We start from the raw sequence: 20579 nt of genomic DNA on the forward strand, positions 1-20579 counted from the left end.
GTACTTTCGCTTTTTTTTGGATAAATACCCGGAAGTGGAATTGCTAGATCATATGGTAGTTCTATTTTTAATTTTTGGAGGAACCTCCATACTGTTTTCCATAGTGACTGCACTATGTGTGGTATATAAGAGTTCCCTTTTCTCCACATTATTGCCATCAGTTGTTATTTCTTGTCTTTTTGATGATAGTCAATTTGACAGGTATGAGGTGATATCTCACTGTGGTTTTGATTTGCATTTCTCAGATAATTAGTGATGTTGAGCATCTTTTCATGTGCCTATTGACCATCTGCATGTCTTCTTTGGAAAAATATTTAAGTCCTTTGCCCCCATTTTTTAGTCAGCTTGCTTGCTTATTTATTTATTTATTTATTTGTTTATTTATTTATTTATTTATTTTTGGTATTGAGTTTTTTAAGTTCTTTATATTTGGATTTTAACTTCTAATTGGATGTAAGATTTGCAGATATCCTCTCGCATTCTTTAGCTTGCCTTTTCATTTTGTTGATGGTTTCTTTTGGTGTGCAAAAGCTTTTTAGTTTGATATAATCCCATTTGTTTATTTTAGCTTTTGTTATCCTTGCCTGAGGAGACTGTTCCAAAAAAATATTGCTAGGGCTGATGTCAAAGAACTTACTGCCTATGTTTTCTTCAAAGACTTTTATGGTTTTATTATCTTACGTTCAAGTCCTTAATCCGTTTTGTATATTTTCCACAATTTAATGTTCTTGTTAATTCAGCAACAAACTACTATTCCAACAACTTTAGTACTTTTGTAACCATTTACAAAATGATTTATGTATTAGTTTTTAGTTTGTTTTCCTAGCAAACAACTGATGTCTATAATTAAAATCTTCCAAGATCCTAATTAAAAAAGAACCAATAGTTTTTATTTATCCTGCTTGGAATTTGCTGAGCTTCCTGAACCTGTGGGTTTCTTTATGATGGAACTTAGAAAAAATTTTGTCGTAATGTTTTTGAATGTTTCTGCCCCAATCTCTCTCTCCTCTCTGAGATCCTAAAAGGTGGATGCAGGGTATCTTCATATTAGCTCTCAGGTTATTGAGGTTGTATTCCCTTTTCTGTTTTTCAGTCTTTTCCCTCTGTATGCTTTAGTGTGGATTATTTCTATTAACCCATGTTTCACTGATTCTTTTTCTATTTTGTCCAATATGTTTTTAATTTAAACTAATGGATTTTTTTTAAATTTCTGATACCGCATTGTTCAGTTCCAGAATTTCTGCTTAGCTGCTGTCTTGTCTATTTGTTTCAATTGACAGATTTTTTTTGATACTGATTCACATTTTCTTGTTTTTCCATGTTTAGTAAGTTTTATTATATACTGAACATTGTGAATGATGTATTTTAAAGACTGGATATTGAAATTTTCTTCTGAAAACCTTTGACTAGTCTTCTAGCAGGCAATTTAAATTACTTGTAGATTACCTTGATTTTTTTTGGAGGCTTGGTTTTAGGCTTTGTTAGGGCTATTCAGTCTATTAATTGTTTTGCACTTAGTTGTAGAAACAATCCCTTAGTCTGCAGACAAGGACAGCTGGAGTATTTACAAAGTCTGAATTTGTTGAGACTTAACTGTGAATTCACCTCCCTTGGGGTACTCAACTGCTAAAATCTCTGCTAAGCTCTTTCAAGGCTTTCAGTTTTTTTCCTCTGGGCTGCTTTTAGCCTTGCTTAGAAAAAGAGCAGTTTGAGTGATGTGTATGTGCAGCTTTTGGACCCCACCTTTTTTGGCTGTCCACAGTCACACCCCCAGCCCTCATTTCCAGCTGCTCTGAAAGTCAAAAGTCCAACTTCTGATTCCTCCATAGAGATTCAGTAAAACAGCTTTCTAATTGAGCTCTTTCTATTCCCTTCCAGTCGCCCCCCTATATTAAGAGACTGTGGGCCCTCACTATGAGGGTGTCTGAAATCTGACACAGCACCAGTGTCACCAGCACTTTTCTTTCAAAAATCTCATTCATCTCCTTTAGATTCTGCCTCCCTTAAGTCTCTTCCAGTTTTTCCCCAGAGTTTATTCTTACTATTAGTAGAAGACAATTTATCAGAAGCTAGCCTACCTATATCAAAGGCTGAAGACATGCCCTTGTAATTTTTTTAATAGTCTTTCTAAATAACTAATATAGTAACATTTAAAACCGTGGACTTGTGAAATTTTATTTATCCTTTAAGATTTGTGACTCTTATGAGGCTATATTTTTGAGGTGTTCCCCTCCCCCCACTTGGCCATCCTGTCATAACTTCATGTTACTTTTACCTTCTGCCGAAAGTATATGTAGATATTCTTTTTTTTTTAATTTTTTTAATGTTTATTTTTGAGAGAGAGAGAGAGACAGAGCACGAGCGCGAGCGGGGGAGGGGCAGAGAAAGGGAGACACAGAATTCTAAGCAGGCTCCAGGCTCTGAGGTGTCAGCACAGAGCCCTACATGGGGCTCAAATCCACTAGCTGTGAAATCATGACTTGAGCTGAAGTCAGACGCTTAACCAACTGAGCCACCCAGGCACCCAATATTCTTTATTTTTAAAGTTTATTTGAGAGAGAGAGAGAGAGAGCGAGCGAGCATGCTTAACCAACTGAGCCACCCAGACATCCCTATACATAGATATTCTTATATATCTCTCTTTAATTTCTTCTTTTCTGGGAAGTTATGGGTATCTTTAATACCATTCTGTACAAGCAAACAAAACTCAATCTTAGAACATTTTTTTCCCTTTATTTTAGGCTAGAAAAGCAGTTCACCAGGAGTGCACTGGAGTTACCATTCTAGGATGGTTATATTTAGAGTAGAAAATTCCAGGGTTCCAAGGATATTGCTGCACCCTATCAGCAGTATCATAAGGGGAACAAAAGGTGGGATAGGTTAATGACCTTTCATACCCTGGACTTAAGGACTATTTTTACCTGAAAGCATGTCAAAACCAGCAAGCACTTTTATAATCTCTTATCCCTACCCATTACTAAACTCAATATGTCCATTGAGTTAGATTTGGAAATGTGCTGAGGGAATCCCAGTATTTTCAATGGCAGCTCAACAGAAAACTTTGCCATTTTTTTACCATAAGTCTCTCCCATTGCCACATATTATATTTTTCAGTGTAGGCCACTGTTATCTAAAGTCTACACTGGGGAGAAATGTCCCATGATGTATTTCATCAAAAATAGAGGCATATCGGGGCACCTGGGTGGCTCAGTCGATTAAGCATGCAACTTCAGCTCAGGTCATGATCTCAGGGTTCATGAGTTCAAGCCCTGTGTTGGGCTCTGTGATTACAGCTCAGAGCCTGAAGCCTGCTTCGGATTCTGTGTCTCCCTCTCTTTCTGCCCCACCCCTGCTTGCACTCTGTCTCTCAAAAATGAATAAGTGTTAAAAATTTCGAAAAAAAAAGGAATAGCATACCCTTCCTAAGTTAAAATAGCATTTTAAAGACTGAAATATTTTTAATTATAAAAATAAATAATCCAACACAAACATGCAGACAACACTTAAATCTGATTCTCAGGTTTCCCAAAATTTGTTTCACTGAGGAATTCTTTTTTGTTATTATAGTTCTCTCATTTCTTCCTGATGCTGTGCAAAATTATTTTGCATGTCTTCAATAAATTCAGATTGGTGTTAGTCCCTCCATGTAACCTTACCAGTTGTTTTCTATTCATTCTTTATTGCTCTCTAAGCTAATTAGATACTCACTGGGAACTTTAAAACCCTTTATTTAATAACTGAATAATTGTATTAATCTTTATTTATGCTATAATGAAGTTTATAATTAAGGATGTTCATGAGCTGCTACCATTCTTCTGCTTACTGATCTTAATACTTGAGGATCTATATACTTAGAAAATTTCACTTTCTTTCCTTTAAACTGAAGTACATACTCAATCTTTTATAAGACATTGCCTTAAATTGCCTAAAACAGTTTGATATTTAAAATTTTGCTAATAGCAACTAGTACATATGTGTGGCATGTCTATTTAATTATGTGGTGTAATAATCTTCCAGGAAGAAAAAAGAATTTGCCATTTATGAACCCTGTATTTCATTACTAAATCATGGAAAATGAAGTTTTTACTAGTTTCACCTCTATAATATGCCTGGTTTATCTGTCATAACTTTGAACATGTTTCTCTTAGACTGCTTTTGTTCAGACCAAACTTTTCCCTGGTTCAGTTTTTTTTTTCTTTTTCTTTCATAGTTCGCTCTTTTCAGTTTTGAATTCTTCTTGCTTATGCAAAGTGCCAACCTATTAGCCAGGAATTTGTGAAAATCAAACTAATTTTATTATTGTTGTATGTTTTAACTTTGGCACCTTCAAATTTAAAAGACATATTTAAATTGAATACTTAATGAACACTTGGGAACTCTGCGAACTCTTATTTTTGTAGATATCTTGGAAAGATTTTATTTGCTTATGTTATAGCTGATCTTAAAGACAACACAGCTTCTATTTTGTAGGTTTTTGTCACAGCAAGTTGCCTCTGAACATACCTTCAATTCTGCAGGTTTTCTTATTGTTCATAATCAGGTGTTCTGATTACATATGATTTTCCTTAAGTCTTTGCAATATTGTATTGGTGAACACCTTCACCTTAGAAGTTTCTGTTGTTAAATCATCGGTTCCCCATCCGGTATTTTCTGTTCATTCTGAGTAAGTTAAATAGAGCTTCTCTATCAAAATGTGAAATATATTTCCCTGTTTTAATGAGTTCTTTTCCCACAGGGAGAAATAAATTTGCAAACATTTAAGCCACAAAGACGGATGTTTATAAATCGACTCTTGTGATTTTTAACTTAAATTTAAGTCACAGGACAGTATTAATTTCTCCCAGATTTTCCTTCCTTGAATCAAGCTTTGGTCTTCATTTTTGTTTTTAGAGTTTATTCTTAAAGGTTAATTCTAATTTTATTCTGTCATTATTATTAAAGAAATTATATTAACACATTTGAGTTTTATTATCTTAATTGTAAACTATCATTTGTTTTTTAGAGTCAATTTTTTCAGCATACCTTATTATTTTTGAAATGTGTTTCGAAATAACCAAATACAGAATCCTAGAATAATCCAACAAAATATATCAATATCAAGCAGAAATAGACATTTCTACTGATTTTGTGTTTCATTAAGCAAACTACATATTGTGTAACTGTAATTTCACTATATGTATAACTATGTCACAGTCATATGGTAAGTGGATATAAGAATATTTGTAGAAATTAATTTATAGTATTCATATTAATTTACATTGTTTTCAAGTATTAGTGAATTTTAGATAAAGTTATAAATTTAGAGTACACAAGTGGGAAGGCAAATGACATTGAAATAAGTATTAACAAATTTAAGTACCATAAAACAAATAATTCAAATGTCTTTTTCCTAAAGGACCATCAATCCTAAATATGAAAACATCAGCTAGAAAATGTTTGTTTTGAGAGAGAGAGAGAGAGAGGGAGAGAGAAAATTCCAAGCAGGCTCTGCACTGTCAGCACAGAGCCTGACATAGGGCTCAGTCTCATAAACCATGAGATCGTGCTCTGAGCCAAAATCAAGAGTCCGATGTGTGACTATGCCACCCAGGTGCTCCCCACAAAAATCCTTTATTTTTATTTATTCATTATTATAAAGTTTTTTTATATATTTTGAGAAAGAGAGTGAGAGAAAGGGGGAGAGAGAGAGAGAGAGAGAGACTGTGTACAAGTGGGGGAGGGGAAGAGAGAGAGAGAATCCTAAGCAGGCTCTGTACTGTCAGTACTGAGCCCAGTGTGGGGCTCAAACCCATGAACCTCGAGATCATGACCTGAGCCAAAGTCGGAGGCTTAACCGACTAAGCCACCCAGGTGCCTCCCAAAAAATCCTTTAAATATGATCATTTTAGATATTGTATTGGTTTCTAGCATTACAAAAGTATTCTCCATTACTTCTTTTTTCTGTATACTAGCACTATAAAAAATGGTGATACTGTTTACAATTTATATCCACTTTCAATTATACTACAGAAATTCAAATTTATTGGCTCTCTAGTGTCCATCCAAGCCTTGTAAAGTTTAATCCAGTAACATTGAGTATTTAGATTAATAGTTACTGTTTTAGCAACCTCTCTTTTTTAAAAATTTATTACTATGTTCGTTTTCACTAAACCAGAAGATAATACCCACATTACCAACGTTTTTATGGATTTTAGAAAACAACTATAACTAAATCATCCAATAGTTTTACTACATGCCAGGTAGTTAATACTGGGGAAGAATCAAATCAAAATATATTTTTCATGTTGTAACTAATTATGCTGATCATTTTAACAAACTAAAGATGATATATATATTTGCCAACATATAATCTTATCTTTTTCATTCAATTCATTAGAAATGTAATTAGTGATACTTTCATTTTCGGTAAACACAAATCTATAACTATTTCATATATATGTGACATATGTATGTAAAATTATTATTACACATGGAAATAATTCTTATTTATCATCATTAAACAATGCATTTCATTTTTTCTGGACTGTATAGGGCCATATACTATTTAAATATTTTTGAAAATGTAGCTTATAAAGATAACATATCAAAAGTTTTATATTGTCCTAAAGCATCATATTTCATTTTTTATAAAGGATACCACCCTAAATACTTCAGTTTTTCTTAGAAATCATTTTTATGTGTGTGTAGTTCTAAGGATGTTTCTGATCTGACTCACACAAGCATAATTTCAAATATAGCCTGATTTGAATTAATACAATGTAATTATATTTTTCTTGAGGATATTGTTAATTTTACATGAGAGGACTCATTAGTGAAAATGAATACGTGTGTCATACCATATAACACCTTCACCATGCAAAGTTGCTAAAACAGTATGGAAAAAACCTCATAAGGAAAATTTGATATAGCTTTCCTATGCTTTTCCAGACCTATTTCCAACACTGCTAAAAGGGGGGAAAATTCGAGAAGGCACTGAAGAGACCACCTCACCAGACCCTGATGTTACTTCTCCTCTGGATGTACATGCTGCAGCTCCATAGGAGCCAGGTTGGAAAAGTTTCTAGGAAAACAACATATTCCTTAATAACATATATTTTTAAGTAGAAAGATTTTTTTTTTCCTATTTGGCAGTTTGTCTTTTTAGGCCCCAGAGTTGAGTACATGAAAAAGTCTATACTTTTAGTTTGAACTTAACATTTGTTTCTTCATTTTTTAAAAATGAAGTGGAAAACATCTGGCTTCTCAAAAATATTTTTGAAATGTAATGGTTTTAAAGTATGCAAAATTAGCTAATTAAAAAAATCATGGTTCTGTTTTATACATACTATAAAAATATAAAGCTGTTTCTAATCCATTATACTAGAGTTTAGTGTTAAATTATTATAAAAATGATATCAACTTTTTCAAGCACTTCTGTATATACTACATAAATGGCAGTAGATAATTTCTATAATGCTCTTTTTTCTAATATCTCGAGCTCAGTATATATTATCGCTCTTAATTCTAAGTGAAACTTTAAACGTAACTAAATATTCATATAATGTTGTTAATTCTCTATATCTGGGTGGACTCTGGAGATACAGGTCAGTGAGTTAGCAAAATGAACATAAAAGGGCATTTTTTTTTATAAGACTAATCTCAGAACCTAAATTTCAGATTTTGTATATTTTGAAATATAATGAATCTCTACTCAGGTTATTGAAATGCAATTGCAATAAAGAGAAATGATACATTTCACACCTGTAAAGATAATTCCTACTTTTGTGCACTTATTTCAGAATTAAACTGTCAGTGGTATAACCTATAGCTTTTCTTAGATCTTTTATTAAAAAATTAACCTCATTTATTATGTTCCCATAGTTAAATTATGTTTTTCATTCTTTATTAATATATTTTTTGATTATTGCTAGGTGATTATATCTTTAAAAAGGCTTGAATGTGGGGTGTGTGTGTGTGTGTGTGTGTGTGTATGTGTGATAGTAATTCCATGAATAGAAGTTGCATATTGTAATTGTAACTGACGTATTTTTTTAAAAACAGTCAATTGCTTCTTGGCCTTTTGGCTAAATCATGTGTAGTATTTGTTCTTATTAGCTTAGTATCTGATATGTCCTCTATTTAAAGATAATATATTAAATAGATTTTTGGAGGAGGGAGGGGGCATAGTAGCTTGCTCCATCCATTCCTGTGCGTTGATCTGTTATTGCAGTACTTCCAGGAATGGTGCACCTCTACACATACACACACACACACACACACACACACACACACACACACACCACATTCAAGCCTTTTTAAAGATATAATCACCTAGCAATAATCAAAAAATATATTAATAAAGAATAAAAAACATAATTTAACTATGGGAACATAATAAATGAGGTTAATTTTTAAATAAAAGATCTAAGAAAAGCAATAGGTTATACCACTGGCAGTTTAATTCTGAAATAAGTGCACAAAAGTAGGAATTATCTTTGCATGTGTGTAAGGTAATATTACAGTGGTATATGTCTACATGTCAACTAAATCCCAGCGTGTTACTTCTAAAGTTTGAGATATCTTTCTAATTGTTTATAATTGTCTTGCCAACTTTTTCACAGAAAAATATACAGTAACCTATACTTGGTTTAAAGCCTTCCTCTCATTTGCCTTGTATTACAATTATTATTTCAGGGGATTTTGTTTTGTTACTCTTGTTCTTCTTTCCCTAGTATTAAGTTATAAACTCCTTGATAGAAGTGATCATATGTCAATGTATCATTATGTTTCTGTCTCCTGTGAAGTGAGATAAATTGATTATAAAATATTAATTACATAGCAAGTTTGTTGATAGAACTAAATGTACAAATTCAAACGTTAAAAAAAATACTTGGCCTAAAAACATGCTTTATATATAAAATAGGCTATTGATTCCTAATACGTTGTGTTTATTAATTTCAGAATCATTTATGGGTTCACCTGCCTGGAAACTGTAAAGCAACTTTGGCATATGTGGCTACTGTCTTTTCTTAATGGTCTAACAGACTGCTATTTTGGATAGACTAGAATGGTGGTCCAAATCATATTTTTAAAAATTCTAACTTTTTCATGTTGCGTTGAATAAACATTCAGTGAAAGTGAACTGTTTAGTATCAGCCTACATAAAATAAGTAATTAATAAAAATAACCCTAAAGGAAGGAAAAACATAAACCCTAAAGTAAGGAATAACGTAGGGTTATTTTATTTTATTTATTTTATTTTATTTAAATATTTTTATTTAGTTTTGAGAGAGAAAGAGAAACAGAGCACTAGTGACGGATGGGCAGAGAGGGAGAGGAAGACAGAATCTGTAGGAGGCTCCAGGCTATGAGCTGTCAGCACAGAGCTGGATGCGGGGCTCAAACCCACAAACCATGAGATCATGACCTGAGCCAAAGTCGGATGCTTAACCGACTGAGCCTCTCAGGCGCCCTGGGTTATTTTTTATAATGAGAGCATCATTGACAAATTTAGCTGCTCTAACTTCTTTATAGTATGGATTAGCAAAACTGAAAAGAGGCAGCAATTGTTAAGAGAAAAATGGACCAAGGAACAAAATTTTCTAACAGGTTGAGATAGAGAAAAAAATAACTAATCTTATTAATCAATAAATAATTTTAATTGAAGTGCCAAACATATTTTTTCCAGTCAAGAAGAAACGGTCATAAGTAGATCATATTTAGGAGTTTATAGTGACAGGTGAAGTTTAGCAATAGCTCTCTGCATAACTGCTCTCAATGAATGAAGCAAGTCTCTGGAGAGGCTGTAAGAAAGGATTATAGTTCTTTAAAAATAGTCTGGGGACTAAGAGATAATTTAGTTTAAACCTGTCATTTTGTCTCACAGTACAGACCATATTTATATCTGTATGTGAGTATACATACAGGTGTGTGTATATATTAATATATGTACACATACATATATATGTATGCACATAATCATATTAAAAATTGTAGATGAAAGGTGAGCTAGAAATCTTTATTTTCCTGGGGAATAAACTATAAAAATTAACTATTAACATAAAGGAGATAACAAAGAAAGTGAATTTAAGATTTGGGAAATTATCATTGAAATATAAGCAAGGTGAATTATGCAATTCATGATATGTATTCTTTAATATTAGTAGTATTAATCTAATGCATCATCAATTGTAATTGTATTATATATGTGTCCATATAAATATACTGCCATATGTTCATCCCCTTCAGCTACTATACACTTCTCTAAAAAATCCTTGAACAATTATCTATATATTATCTCATTACTTCTCCATGAAAGAGCTATCTGTATTCCCCATCTTTTCTCACAAAACCATTCCAGTCTGATTTTTGTCCAACTGTTCTGCCAAAAAATCTCATCTTAAGATCACCTATAATGCTCACATTGTCAAATTTGGCAGCCTTTGTCTTACATGAGCTATCAACAGCATTAATCATATATAATAGTTACCTCTTTTTGAAACAATTGTATCAGTTGGTTTTCATAACATCACTCTATTTTGTTTCTTTTCTTATGTTTTCTATTTCCTTGGTTGATTTCTCCTCCAAGGATCAGTAACTTGACTATTATATTGCCATTTAGTCTTCATGTGGTTTTATTGAGCCTTAGGATTTTATATTAACTAAATCCTGAATTTATATTCCAGCCTAGATTTCTCCTCTGAACTCAGACTTGTGCATCCAGAATTGTACCTGCTCAGCTTGGATGTGTGTCAGGCATCTTATATAACTTATGCAAATCTGAACTCCTTATTATCACCTCTTCCTGTTCCTTCCACAGTAATCGCTGTTTCATAAAAGGGAGATCCAGCATTCGAGTAACTCTAAACAAAAACTTGGAGTTATATTTGACTTAACATTTACCTCAAACTTTACAATGGGTTCAACGGCAAATTTCTGTGGCTTTCCTTATAAATATGTACAGAAGTTTTTCTTTTAAAATAAAATTTTAATTTTATTTATTTATTTTTAAGTTTTATTTAAATTCCAGTTAGTTAACATACAATGTAATATTATTTTCATGTGTACAATATAGTGATTCAAAGCTTCCATACAATACCTAGTGCTCATCACAACAAGTACACTCCTTAATCCCCATCACCTATTTAACCCATCCTCCCACCTCACCTCCCCTCTGGTAATGATCAATTTGTTTTCCATAGTTAAGAGTCTGTTTCTTGGTTGCCTTTTAAAACCATTATTGTAACCACTCTGGTTGGTGATAGCATCACCTTTCCCTTGGATTAGTAGAAATAGCAAGCGCTAAGTAGATTTTGTGATTCCTTATTTACCATCCCCCCTAAGAGTCTATTCTACTTATAGACCTGTGTTGTCCAGTATGGAGCCCCAGAGCTGACGGGTTCCCTGAAATGAAATAATTTTCACTTGCCCTATGTTGTCTGAATTATACATGTGGACAAATTGAATGAGCAGCTAACTTGTATATGACCAAGGCTAATGAAGGTTGTGTAAGCCAGATATTGGAATTAGGATGGGTTCTCAACTTATTCTAGTAAGTAGCATATACTCCCAGACTGAAAAAATTAGAATATAGATCTGTATGACTATCAGAGCACTTAACAATTCCATATTTAGTTTTCTTATCTAAAATAACAAAAATAATGTTACCTAAACTTTGTAGATTTTTTGAGGGTTAAGTAAAAAAAAAATGTAAAAATCAGTGCAGCACAAAGCTGTACTTACAGATTTATATCTATAAATGATGAAAAATATATGAATCTATAATTACTAATAAAATCAATAGATTTAAATTGAGAACTTTAAGCATATCTTAAAGGCTGCAGAAAAGTGAAGGAGAGCAAATTTGCAATTATTAAAACCATTATGATTCTGATGCCCAGGAAATAATATCAGCCTCCAAAATGTACGTGGAGAAAAGAAAATATAGAGCAAAACTGTAATAAGTCAACATTTTCTCAATAAAATTCATGTGATTTAAAAAAAAATGAAAATCTGTACATGTTTTAGATAATTTTTCCCAACCATTTTAAAATAAGTATGAGGGCAAAAATTGGGATTTTCATTTGTACTTTGGTAAAATATAACTTGTATGTTTCTTAAAATAGACATACTCATTTAAAAATTAGGTTGTTTAAAGATCAATTGCTTTCATATGTACTTTATATGCTTGGTATGTCCTATAAGACATCAAGGACATTTTCTGTTATTGCTTGTCAACTACCACACAAAAGAAACTGAAGACATTTTTTTAATGTTTATTTATTTATTTTGAGAGAGAGAGAGAGAGAGAGAGAAGGCAGGGGAGGGGCAGAGAGAACCCCAAGTAGGCTTCAGGCTGTCTGTCAGTGCTGAGCCCAACACAGGGCTTAGTCCACAAATTAGTCAGACTCTTAACTGACTGAGCTACCCAGGCACCATGAAACTAAAATTTTTTGTGACTACTCAGTCTGTATTCTGTTATAGTTCATATTTGACTTTGGTGTAAGTTTAGGTGTTTTGGATATTTTAAAATATATTTCAAATATTAGGGATCAGTACACTCTTTAACCTATAGGAAAATGTAGCAAATCAGTAAGATTTTACTTTGATGTTACTTTGCTTCCCTGAAAGTTAAAAGAGGTTAAATATCTTAAAAATCAATTAAATTTTAAGAAAAAGTCAATAAGCATTTAACATGTAATTACATTTTAATACATATTAATTAAATGAAATAATTTCATATTACAAATTATAACATGGAAGAAAGTATGAATACGTGGTTAGTCATCTTTTCTCTATCTCCGGAAAGCCTCCTTATACCACAAATTCAAGGAATTTGTAGTATATACCAGATCCAAGATAAATGAGAACCTTGCCAAGTTACTTTTTAAACCAAATGCCTGTACCGATTGTTGAGATGGCTTACTGGGTAATAATTACCAATATTGATACTCAGAGGATTAGAGCAACGTGTAAAAGCTTCAGGGGCCCCAGCGCTGATTGGTTTTCTGAAATGAGGTTGTCTTCACACACCCTGCATTGCCTCTTTTGACTGTGTGTGCTGAATTATGAGTGAGTGGGACATTTGGAGGCCATGCTGTGCTCTTGCCTCTTGCTATGTATGGAATTTTGTTGTGTGCCCTACATACTGTCATAACACCAAACAAAGATGGTGTTACATGAAACTTTGGTGTCGGATTATTATGCCTGTTGCACTTAATTATTAATTCAAAACCAAGAACACTGCTGTTTATTCATAGGTATACACCAGGTCCAATATAAATGAGAATCTGGCAAAGTTACAGATTAACAGAGAGGAGTTGTAGGTGGTTTTTCACTTCTTTTAAATATAATTATAGAATTTAACTAAAGTGATTAAAGTGAAAATGATAACATGAAACAAAAGTAACTACTTGTAATAAATGATATAAAATATATAGAAGTAATGTAGTTAATGAGAAGGTGGGCTATCGATTGAAAACTCTGCTCCATTATTTATTGTGTCACTTTGGGGATATTACCTAACCACTCTATGCCTCAGTTTCTATATAGTAAGGTTTGGTTCATAATAATTAATGACTTCATGGGATTATTTTGAGAATTAAATGATTAAATTAAACTAAATGCTAAATAGTACTATCTATTAGTATAGCACATGACATTAAACCTCTATAATTATTGGGATTATAAGAGAATGATATAGGATTAAAATAGGTAACAATTTTAATGACTAAAAAACATTAAAAAGGAAAGAAAGAAAGAGACATGAGGAGAATTAACTCTGAAATGTTTGACTCTATGCACATACAATTTTAAATTGTATTTTTTTCTTTTCTGTCCCTACTATTTAAATATCAGTGTGTTTAGTGCTTTTTCCTCCATTTTTCCTCTACTGCTTAAACTTACTCCCTCTAGAACGTCTTGTCTGTGGCTGCCATAATCATAGAAGGCTAGATATTAATCAAAATATTTTCTGTTGCCCTGAAATTTTATCTGAGCCTCACCCATGATCCACATTGACTACTGGAAATTCAGTCTTAACATTAGATGCTTTATATTCACAAATTTAATGGTCTTAACGTTAAAATATTTGTGTCCTTCACTTCCTAAAATAATGTCCTTTTCATTCAGTGTCTTTTAACTAATGAAGTTCTATCTAGGCTGACCTCAGTTTTATTTTATTTATTTATTATTTATTTTTGAAAGAGACAGAGACAGAGCCTTAGCCCTGAGCCGGGGAGGGGCAGACAGAGAGGGAGACACAGAATCCAAAGCAGGCTCCAAGCTCAGCACTGTCAGCATAGAACCTGACGCAGGGTTTGAACTCAGCAACCACAAGATCATGACCTAAGCCAAAACTCATTCCTTTATTTACAAAGACAGAAAAACTGTGCACTGAGTACATTATAAATGCAAACTTGGTATCATAGTCCATACATTTATAGCATTTTAGAAAAAAGAGATCTCTGTGACCTGAGGTAGTCATGAAACAGCATGGTCTCTGGTGAAGATAGGAATTAAAGAGTAGAGTTCACTTACTATTTCTTAGCAACCTAGGAAACTGATTTACATGGTTTGAGCTAAAGGCAGAAAAGGGAGTAGCCCTAATCCTAGAAGCCAAGATTCTCGGAACACTTAATCCTTTTTTATTACCCAAGCTGAGTACTTGTCCCCATTCTTCCACACTATACCAGGCATAGACTGTCATCATTTAGCATCCTCTCCTACCCCCCTCCAGACAAGAAGGTGAGCTAGTTATTGTTGGAGCCTTAGTTGAATAGCCTGGTAAGCACCACTGACCACAGTGACTAGTACATAATAGATATGTTTTCTAAGCTTACTTTCTATTTAGTATCAGGGTCAGTATTTGAATTCAGGATTTTCTGGATTTTCCATAGCCTATGTTTTCCACCATACCATGTAACTTAGGTTTGCCATGCTTTGTTGTATGCCAATCAAATATTTAATTTTTTAACAAGAAATTGCATTTGGAAATTCATTTATATCATTGAAAAATAAAGTATAGGATTTACATTTCAAATTATTAAATCACTATTGAGAAGTTGTATTTGTAAATATAATATTTACATTATTGAAAATTATAAATGAATTAACAGAACTATAGTCACTTCTAATTTTAAGGCTCATTTTACCATCTCTCCTTTCACTACAGAAACAATTTTAAAATTGCTTTAAATATTATACAAATTATATGTTAATAATAAAATACTCAAATGATATCAAAGTCCATGAAGTAAAAAAATGTGAAGTTTTTAGCTCCCACTTCCTCTATTAGAGTTAACTACTATTAAAACTTAGTATTGTTGATGCAAAATAAACAAACATTTTAAAATTTCTATGGGGTGCCTGGGTTGCTCAGTTGGTTAAGTGTCCAACTTTGGCTCAGGTCATGATCTCACGGTTCATGGGTTTGAGCCCCACCTCGGGCTCTGTGCTAACAGCTCAGAGCCTGGAGCCTGCTTGGGATTCTGTGTCTCCCTCTCTCTCTGCCCCTACCCACCCCTCTCTCAAAAATAAATAAAACATTAAAAAAAAAAAAGAATTTCTAAAAAAAAAAATGGAAGAAAATTTTGTTTGAGCCCAAGTGACTGCTCTGGGAAGGGAACATTTGGTGTAGGGCCATATACGTTTTTTTAAATTAAAATTTACAAATTATTACATAAAGACCTTTTTCAGAAATTTGCAGACCTTGTTTCTACTGTGTTCAGGGATGTATGACTCTAATCTTATGGGAACCAGGGAAGTCTCTTACTTTTTATCTTTTGTATTTAGAATGCTCCTTTTGGTTATTTTCTTTAAGCACATGTACAGTTAGTGCCTGGGGCAGAAATAGAGCCCATGCTTTGAGGTTTCATGGAGTCATTTTGGCTTTGCTAAATGTTAAAGTATAGCTTCCCAGGGAGCCCAGGAACAGGGCCCACAAACAGTAAAAGTTGAAAATTCCCTTTATATGTATCTATCTTTCCAGGCCCCGTCCCCTTTTTTTAATGGTCTGGTTCTGCACAGTTTTAGGCAGATTTCTTCACTCTCCCTTGATAACATCATGGGCAACCTTCTGTATCAGCATGTGCTGATACATCTCATACTTGTCATTCCTGCTCTCTTATACCTCCCTCCATATCCAAATGATTAGCAAGTCCTATCAGGTCAGCCTTAAAAAGATATCTAGTATCCATTTACTGCTGCTATTTTAATCTAGATGCTATTTTAATCTCCTCTCACTTGAACTATTTCAATAGCATATTCACTGATACCCTCCTTCACTTGCCTTCTGCAGCCTATTATCCATATAACCAGAATGACCCACTTAAAAGGTAAGCCAGATCTCATCATTGCTCATGACAAAACCTTCCAGTCATTTGAAATCTTATTAAGAGGGAAAGTCAAAATCCTCTAATACCTGCTTGAGTCTTAGTGGTCTTTCTTCTCAGCTTTCTCTTTGAATTCATTTCTTTACCACTCCCTGCCTTGCACACTGAACTCCAGTCACACTGGCCCCTTGCTGTTTCTCAAATAAGTTGTGCTTCCTCCCAACTCATGCAATTTGATCTATTTCCTACTCCTTTCATGCTCTTCCCCCATATTTCTTCTTGTCTTGCCCCCTCAGTTAAGTTTCAGATATCACTTGGTTATCTTCTATAAAAGAAAACCTTTCTCTTTCACTCACTGCCCCCTTACCTTACTTCACTTTATTTTTCTCTATAGCAGTTTTCACCAGTGATATTTCATAATGTTTCTTCTTAATTTCCTTCAAAATAAGTTATCACCTAATAAACATTCTGTGAAAGCAGAGTTTATCTTATATTTTCACTGTTGTGTGCCCTAAATAGAACACTATCTGACACATAACAGGTTCTTAAAAAATATTTATTGAATGAATTATTGAATTATATGAATGATTAATGAGCTATATTAACATTTCTATGTATTCTAAAGTATAAATCAACCATAATTTATCCATTGACCTATTATAGATCTTTCATTTGTTTCTAATTTTTCCCTAATAGAAGTACTTCCCAGTGAACATTCTTATGATGTATTTCTATAGCATATTTCTAAAAGTAGACATATCAAAGGGTATAAAAATTTAAATTTGATATATGCTGACAAGGTATCTTTCAAAGATGGATTATATGTATCTTTATAATAATGAGTGTTTTTATCCATGGACATGTTATATCTGTTACATATATTCAGGCTCCTTGTATTTTAATGAGTTTTATTCATAAATGTGAATAGACTTGATATTCATACTGTTTATGGTTTTTCAATGTCTATGCAAAAAATATTTATTTAGTACTGTATGTTTTCCATGGAGGCAGAAGGGAAGCAGTTTTGGTATGTGAAGAATTTCCACTTAACTTGTGGAAGTTAGGATTAGTTCAATTTTATTTTTTTTTAAGTTTATTTATTTATTTTGAGAGAGAACAGGGACCACACATGCAAGCGGGGGAAGGGCAAAGAGAGAGGGAGAGGAGATTCTCAAGCAGACTCCATGATGTCAGTGTGGAGCCTGACCTGGGGCTCGATCTCACAAACCGTGAGATCGTGACCTGAGCTAAAATCAAGAGTCAGATGTTTAATCTGACTGAGCCACCCAGGCGCCCTGGATTGTTTTTTTTTTAATACTTGTATCAGTATTCCCAGTCCCTTAACTCCTTTTTGGTAAATTTCAAGATTAATGGCAAAAGGAATACATGACCTAAGAAAAAGATACTATGGTGTGAATTTATAGAAGCAGTCAGAAATTTTAAGAAATAAGGGTTGAGTGGTACTTTTTATTGAATAATCTTTATTTTAACCATCACAGACAGAGTTCAATGATTTAAAAAGGTATATAATGAACAACACTCATTTTATTATCATGTTAGTAAATCTCGTATTTCCCACCTTCTTACACATTATGCTAATGACTTTTTCAGATGAGTGCACTTTAATTAAAATATAGGAGTCACTTGAAAAGTGTTATAAGTAAGAGCAAATACAGACTGTGTTTGTGTGATATGAAAAATGTTTTGAAGAAATCAGCTGAAGAATCATTTGCTGGTAGCGCTAAGGGATAAAAATGTTTAAAACACATGCTTTTTTCATAGTTATATGAATTAGTATTCAGTAGGAAATGGGGTAAACATGCCCTCTACATTTCTGAGCAAATGTTTCAGCAGGTTAGTGTCAAAGGTTGCTAAATGGAAAAATGTTCCATGCTGTAAAAGGAACATGAAAATAAATTTTAGAACATTACTCAATACATATGCACTTCTTTACAAGTGCCTTCCTAAACCTTCTGAAGAAATAACAATTTATATACAGAGAAATGGCTTAGAGATTGGTAATTAGAAGCAAAATTTCTTTCCTTGAAGGTTATTGAGAAACTGCTAATAAGAGGTTACATAGGTGATAGTAAGTAATCCTGATGAGTGAATCACAAAGTTTAAGCATATTCTGATAGCTATAACCCATTGAACTGACTAGACTGCTTCTAACCCAACATAATTCAAATGAATACAAATAATGCACTTAACCCAAAGCTGGGAAACAGCTCTCAGGTTTTTGAGATTCTGGGAGGAAATCTGATGGACTCTGTTAGCTTTTTTTTTTTAATTCCTTCTAGTTGAACGTTATGACTTTGGAATGAAAAGAAGATATGTTAAGTAAACAGCAGGTGACAGAACTTAGAATTCCATACAGAAGCATTCCTGGAAAGCTAGAAGACACGTTTTGCAAAGACCTGAATGAATTAATTTGGCAGGAGAATTGTCCTTGTGATCAGGAGGGCATGAAAATAAAATTTTATAAAAAAGAAGAGAAAATTGTTCAGGTAATTCCACAAACCCAGTTCAAGAGAGGAAATACGAGTGTAGAAAATTTGAATCAGTGATGAGAAAAATAGAAATTGAATGAAATAAAATACTTCTGGACCTAACTGTAAGTGTATTGAACAGAGGAGGAATAATGTGCAGAGTGATTTGGAAAATAACAAAGAGTCATTAAAAGGAATTTGGATAACAGCAATGCAATGTTTTTGGTGGATCAAAACATAAGACCCAAAGGGAGAGAGTCTATGAAGCTGAAGAGTATTTGGAGACATTAAGAGAAGAAAAAGTAAGTGTTGGCAGTGTTGGATGGCTAAGGACATTGCCATGTTACACACAGAGGTTCTCAATTTAATTTTGAAAATTTGAACCAAATGAACATACAAAATGGGACCTCTAGTTTCTGGATCTTTTCATATATGCAGAAGCGTGCTTTACTTAATTTTAATGAAATTCTCCTATTTCTCAATGTAAAGAATCTGTAATGGGGAATGCATTATTGCCTTGAGTACCTTGTAACTACAAAGAATAATAGAAGTTATTAAATTTTAATCACTTGTTAAGTTCCTGTCAACATAGCACTAAATGGCATTGTGAAAATATGGAATCCTTGGCCTGAATATTATGTTTTTTGAGTTTTGTTTTTTCCAGGAATGATTACATTGCTCATGAAACCAGGAGCAAAACTCTACTTGGGGTGATTAAAGAAGCTTTAATATGTAGCCTTTGTAAGTTTCTTGAAGTATGAGTAGAATTTGGATGGATAGAGATATAGTATGGAAGAAGATGATAAGCAAGGTGGAAAAGACAAAGGAGCAAAAAAGTTAAAATAATGATTTCATTTTGGCAAGGTTTGCAGAGATCTTAAAACCCAAACATAAACAGACTCTGAGAAAATGGTTCAAGTACACGAAATGTCTTTGGGAGTTACCTTGGGGTTATCTGCCACCGGACACAAGTGACCTGCCATATTTGTAAACTAATTTTCTAGAATCCTTTGGTTGAGGATTTCTTGAAGTATGTGTTGATTCCCTAGAACCTGTGATATCCTCTCTGGTGTTATAGATATTTTTCTCAAAGGGACTTGGCCTGCTATTTAGTTGATAGGCTTGGGGTATGAGAAATACTGTAGTGCAGAATGTGGGTCTGGTATAATAACTTCACTGTCAGCACTGATATTAGCTTTGATGTGTTCTGGTCTTGAAATTCCTTGGTTTTGATATCGAACAATGCTGGCATGGTGTCTCAGCTATCTCATTTCTTAGAACATCACGATCTTTTAGCCAATGCCACAGATCCCTGCATGTGCATTTCCTCTGATTGCCATTCAAGCTTGGCTGCCCATTTTGGCACTTAGAACAATTACATCCACCTTTCATCTTACATTTAAGTGTTACCATCTGGCTGCTGCTATTCCAAACTCCCATCATTACTATTCTAGCTAGGGAACCAGTTTCATAAGCAGACCTCCAACTCTACTTTCAGATCTGGTCTATAAATCCCAACTGAGTTTCTCAAGATGAGGCTATTCTCATTAGCACATTCCTTTTGGCTATAGGGAAATGTGCCTTTAGGGCTGTCCCAGGAATATAGTCAACTGGTGGATTCTTTACTGTTATTTAATGCAGCTAGTGTTGTATGTTTATCTCTCTGAAGTTTTGATCCCTTCATCAAAACTTGTCATAGGTAGTTTTACCTTTTTTACCCTAGATTATTATCACCCTCTCCCCTAATCCCTGCTTCGAATAAGTATCCTAAACATCCTAA

General features: G+C 33.4%; 1 protein-coding gene and 1 non-coding gene across 8 annotated transcripts in view; both read left to right on the top strand.

Annotated features, from left to right (window-relative positions):
• The window catches only part of EPHA6 (EPH receptor A6), an 858920-nt gene that overhangs the window by 119374 nt on the left and 718967 nt on the right, over positions 1 to 20579 (top strand). For 2 of the 7 annotated variants that reach the window (XM_019448109.2, XM_019448111.2), the window contains exon 3: positions 6928 to 7047. The exons of the other annotated variants lie outside the window; for them this stretch is intronic. In XM_019448109.2, the coding sequence (XP_019303654.1) occupies positions 7000 to 7047 (48 nt within the window). In that variant the 5' untranslated portion in view covers positions 6928 to 6999. The remainder of the gene's footprint in view (positions 1 to 6927; positions 7048 to 20579) is intronic. 7 annotated transcript variants of the gene reach the window in all.
• On the top strand, positions 8044 to 8234 carry LOC128777537 (U2 spliceosomal RNA). The gene has a single exon (XR_008422781.1). It is a non-coding gene; the product is annotated as a U2 spliceosomal RNA (small nuclear RNA).

This window comes from Panthera pardus, unplaced genomic scaffold (genome assembly GCF_024362965.1).
Source record: "Panthera pardus isolate Hobbes unplaced genomic scaffold, ASM2436296v1 HiC_scaffold_16, whole genome shotgun sequence".
NCBI lineage: Eukaryota > Metazoa > Chordata > Mammalia > Carnivora > Felidae > Panthera > Panthera pardus.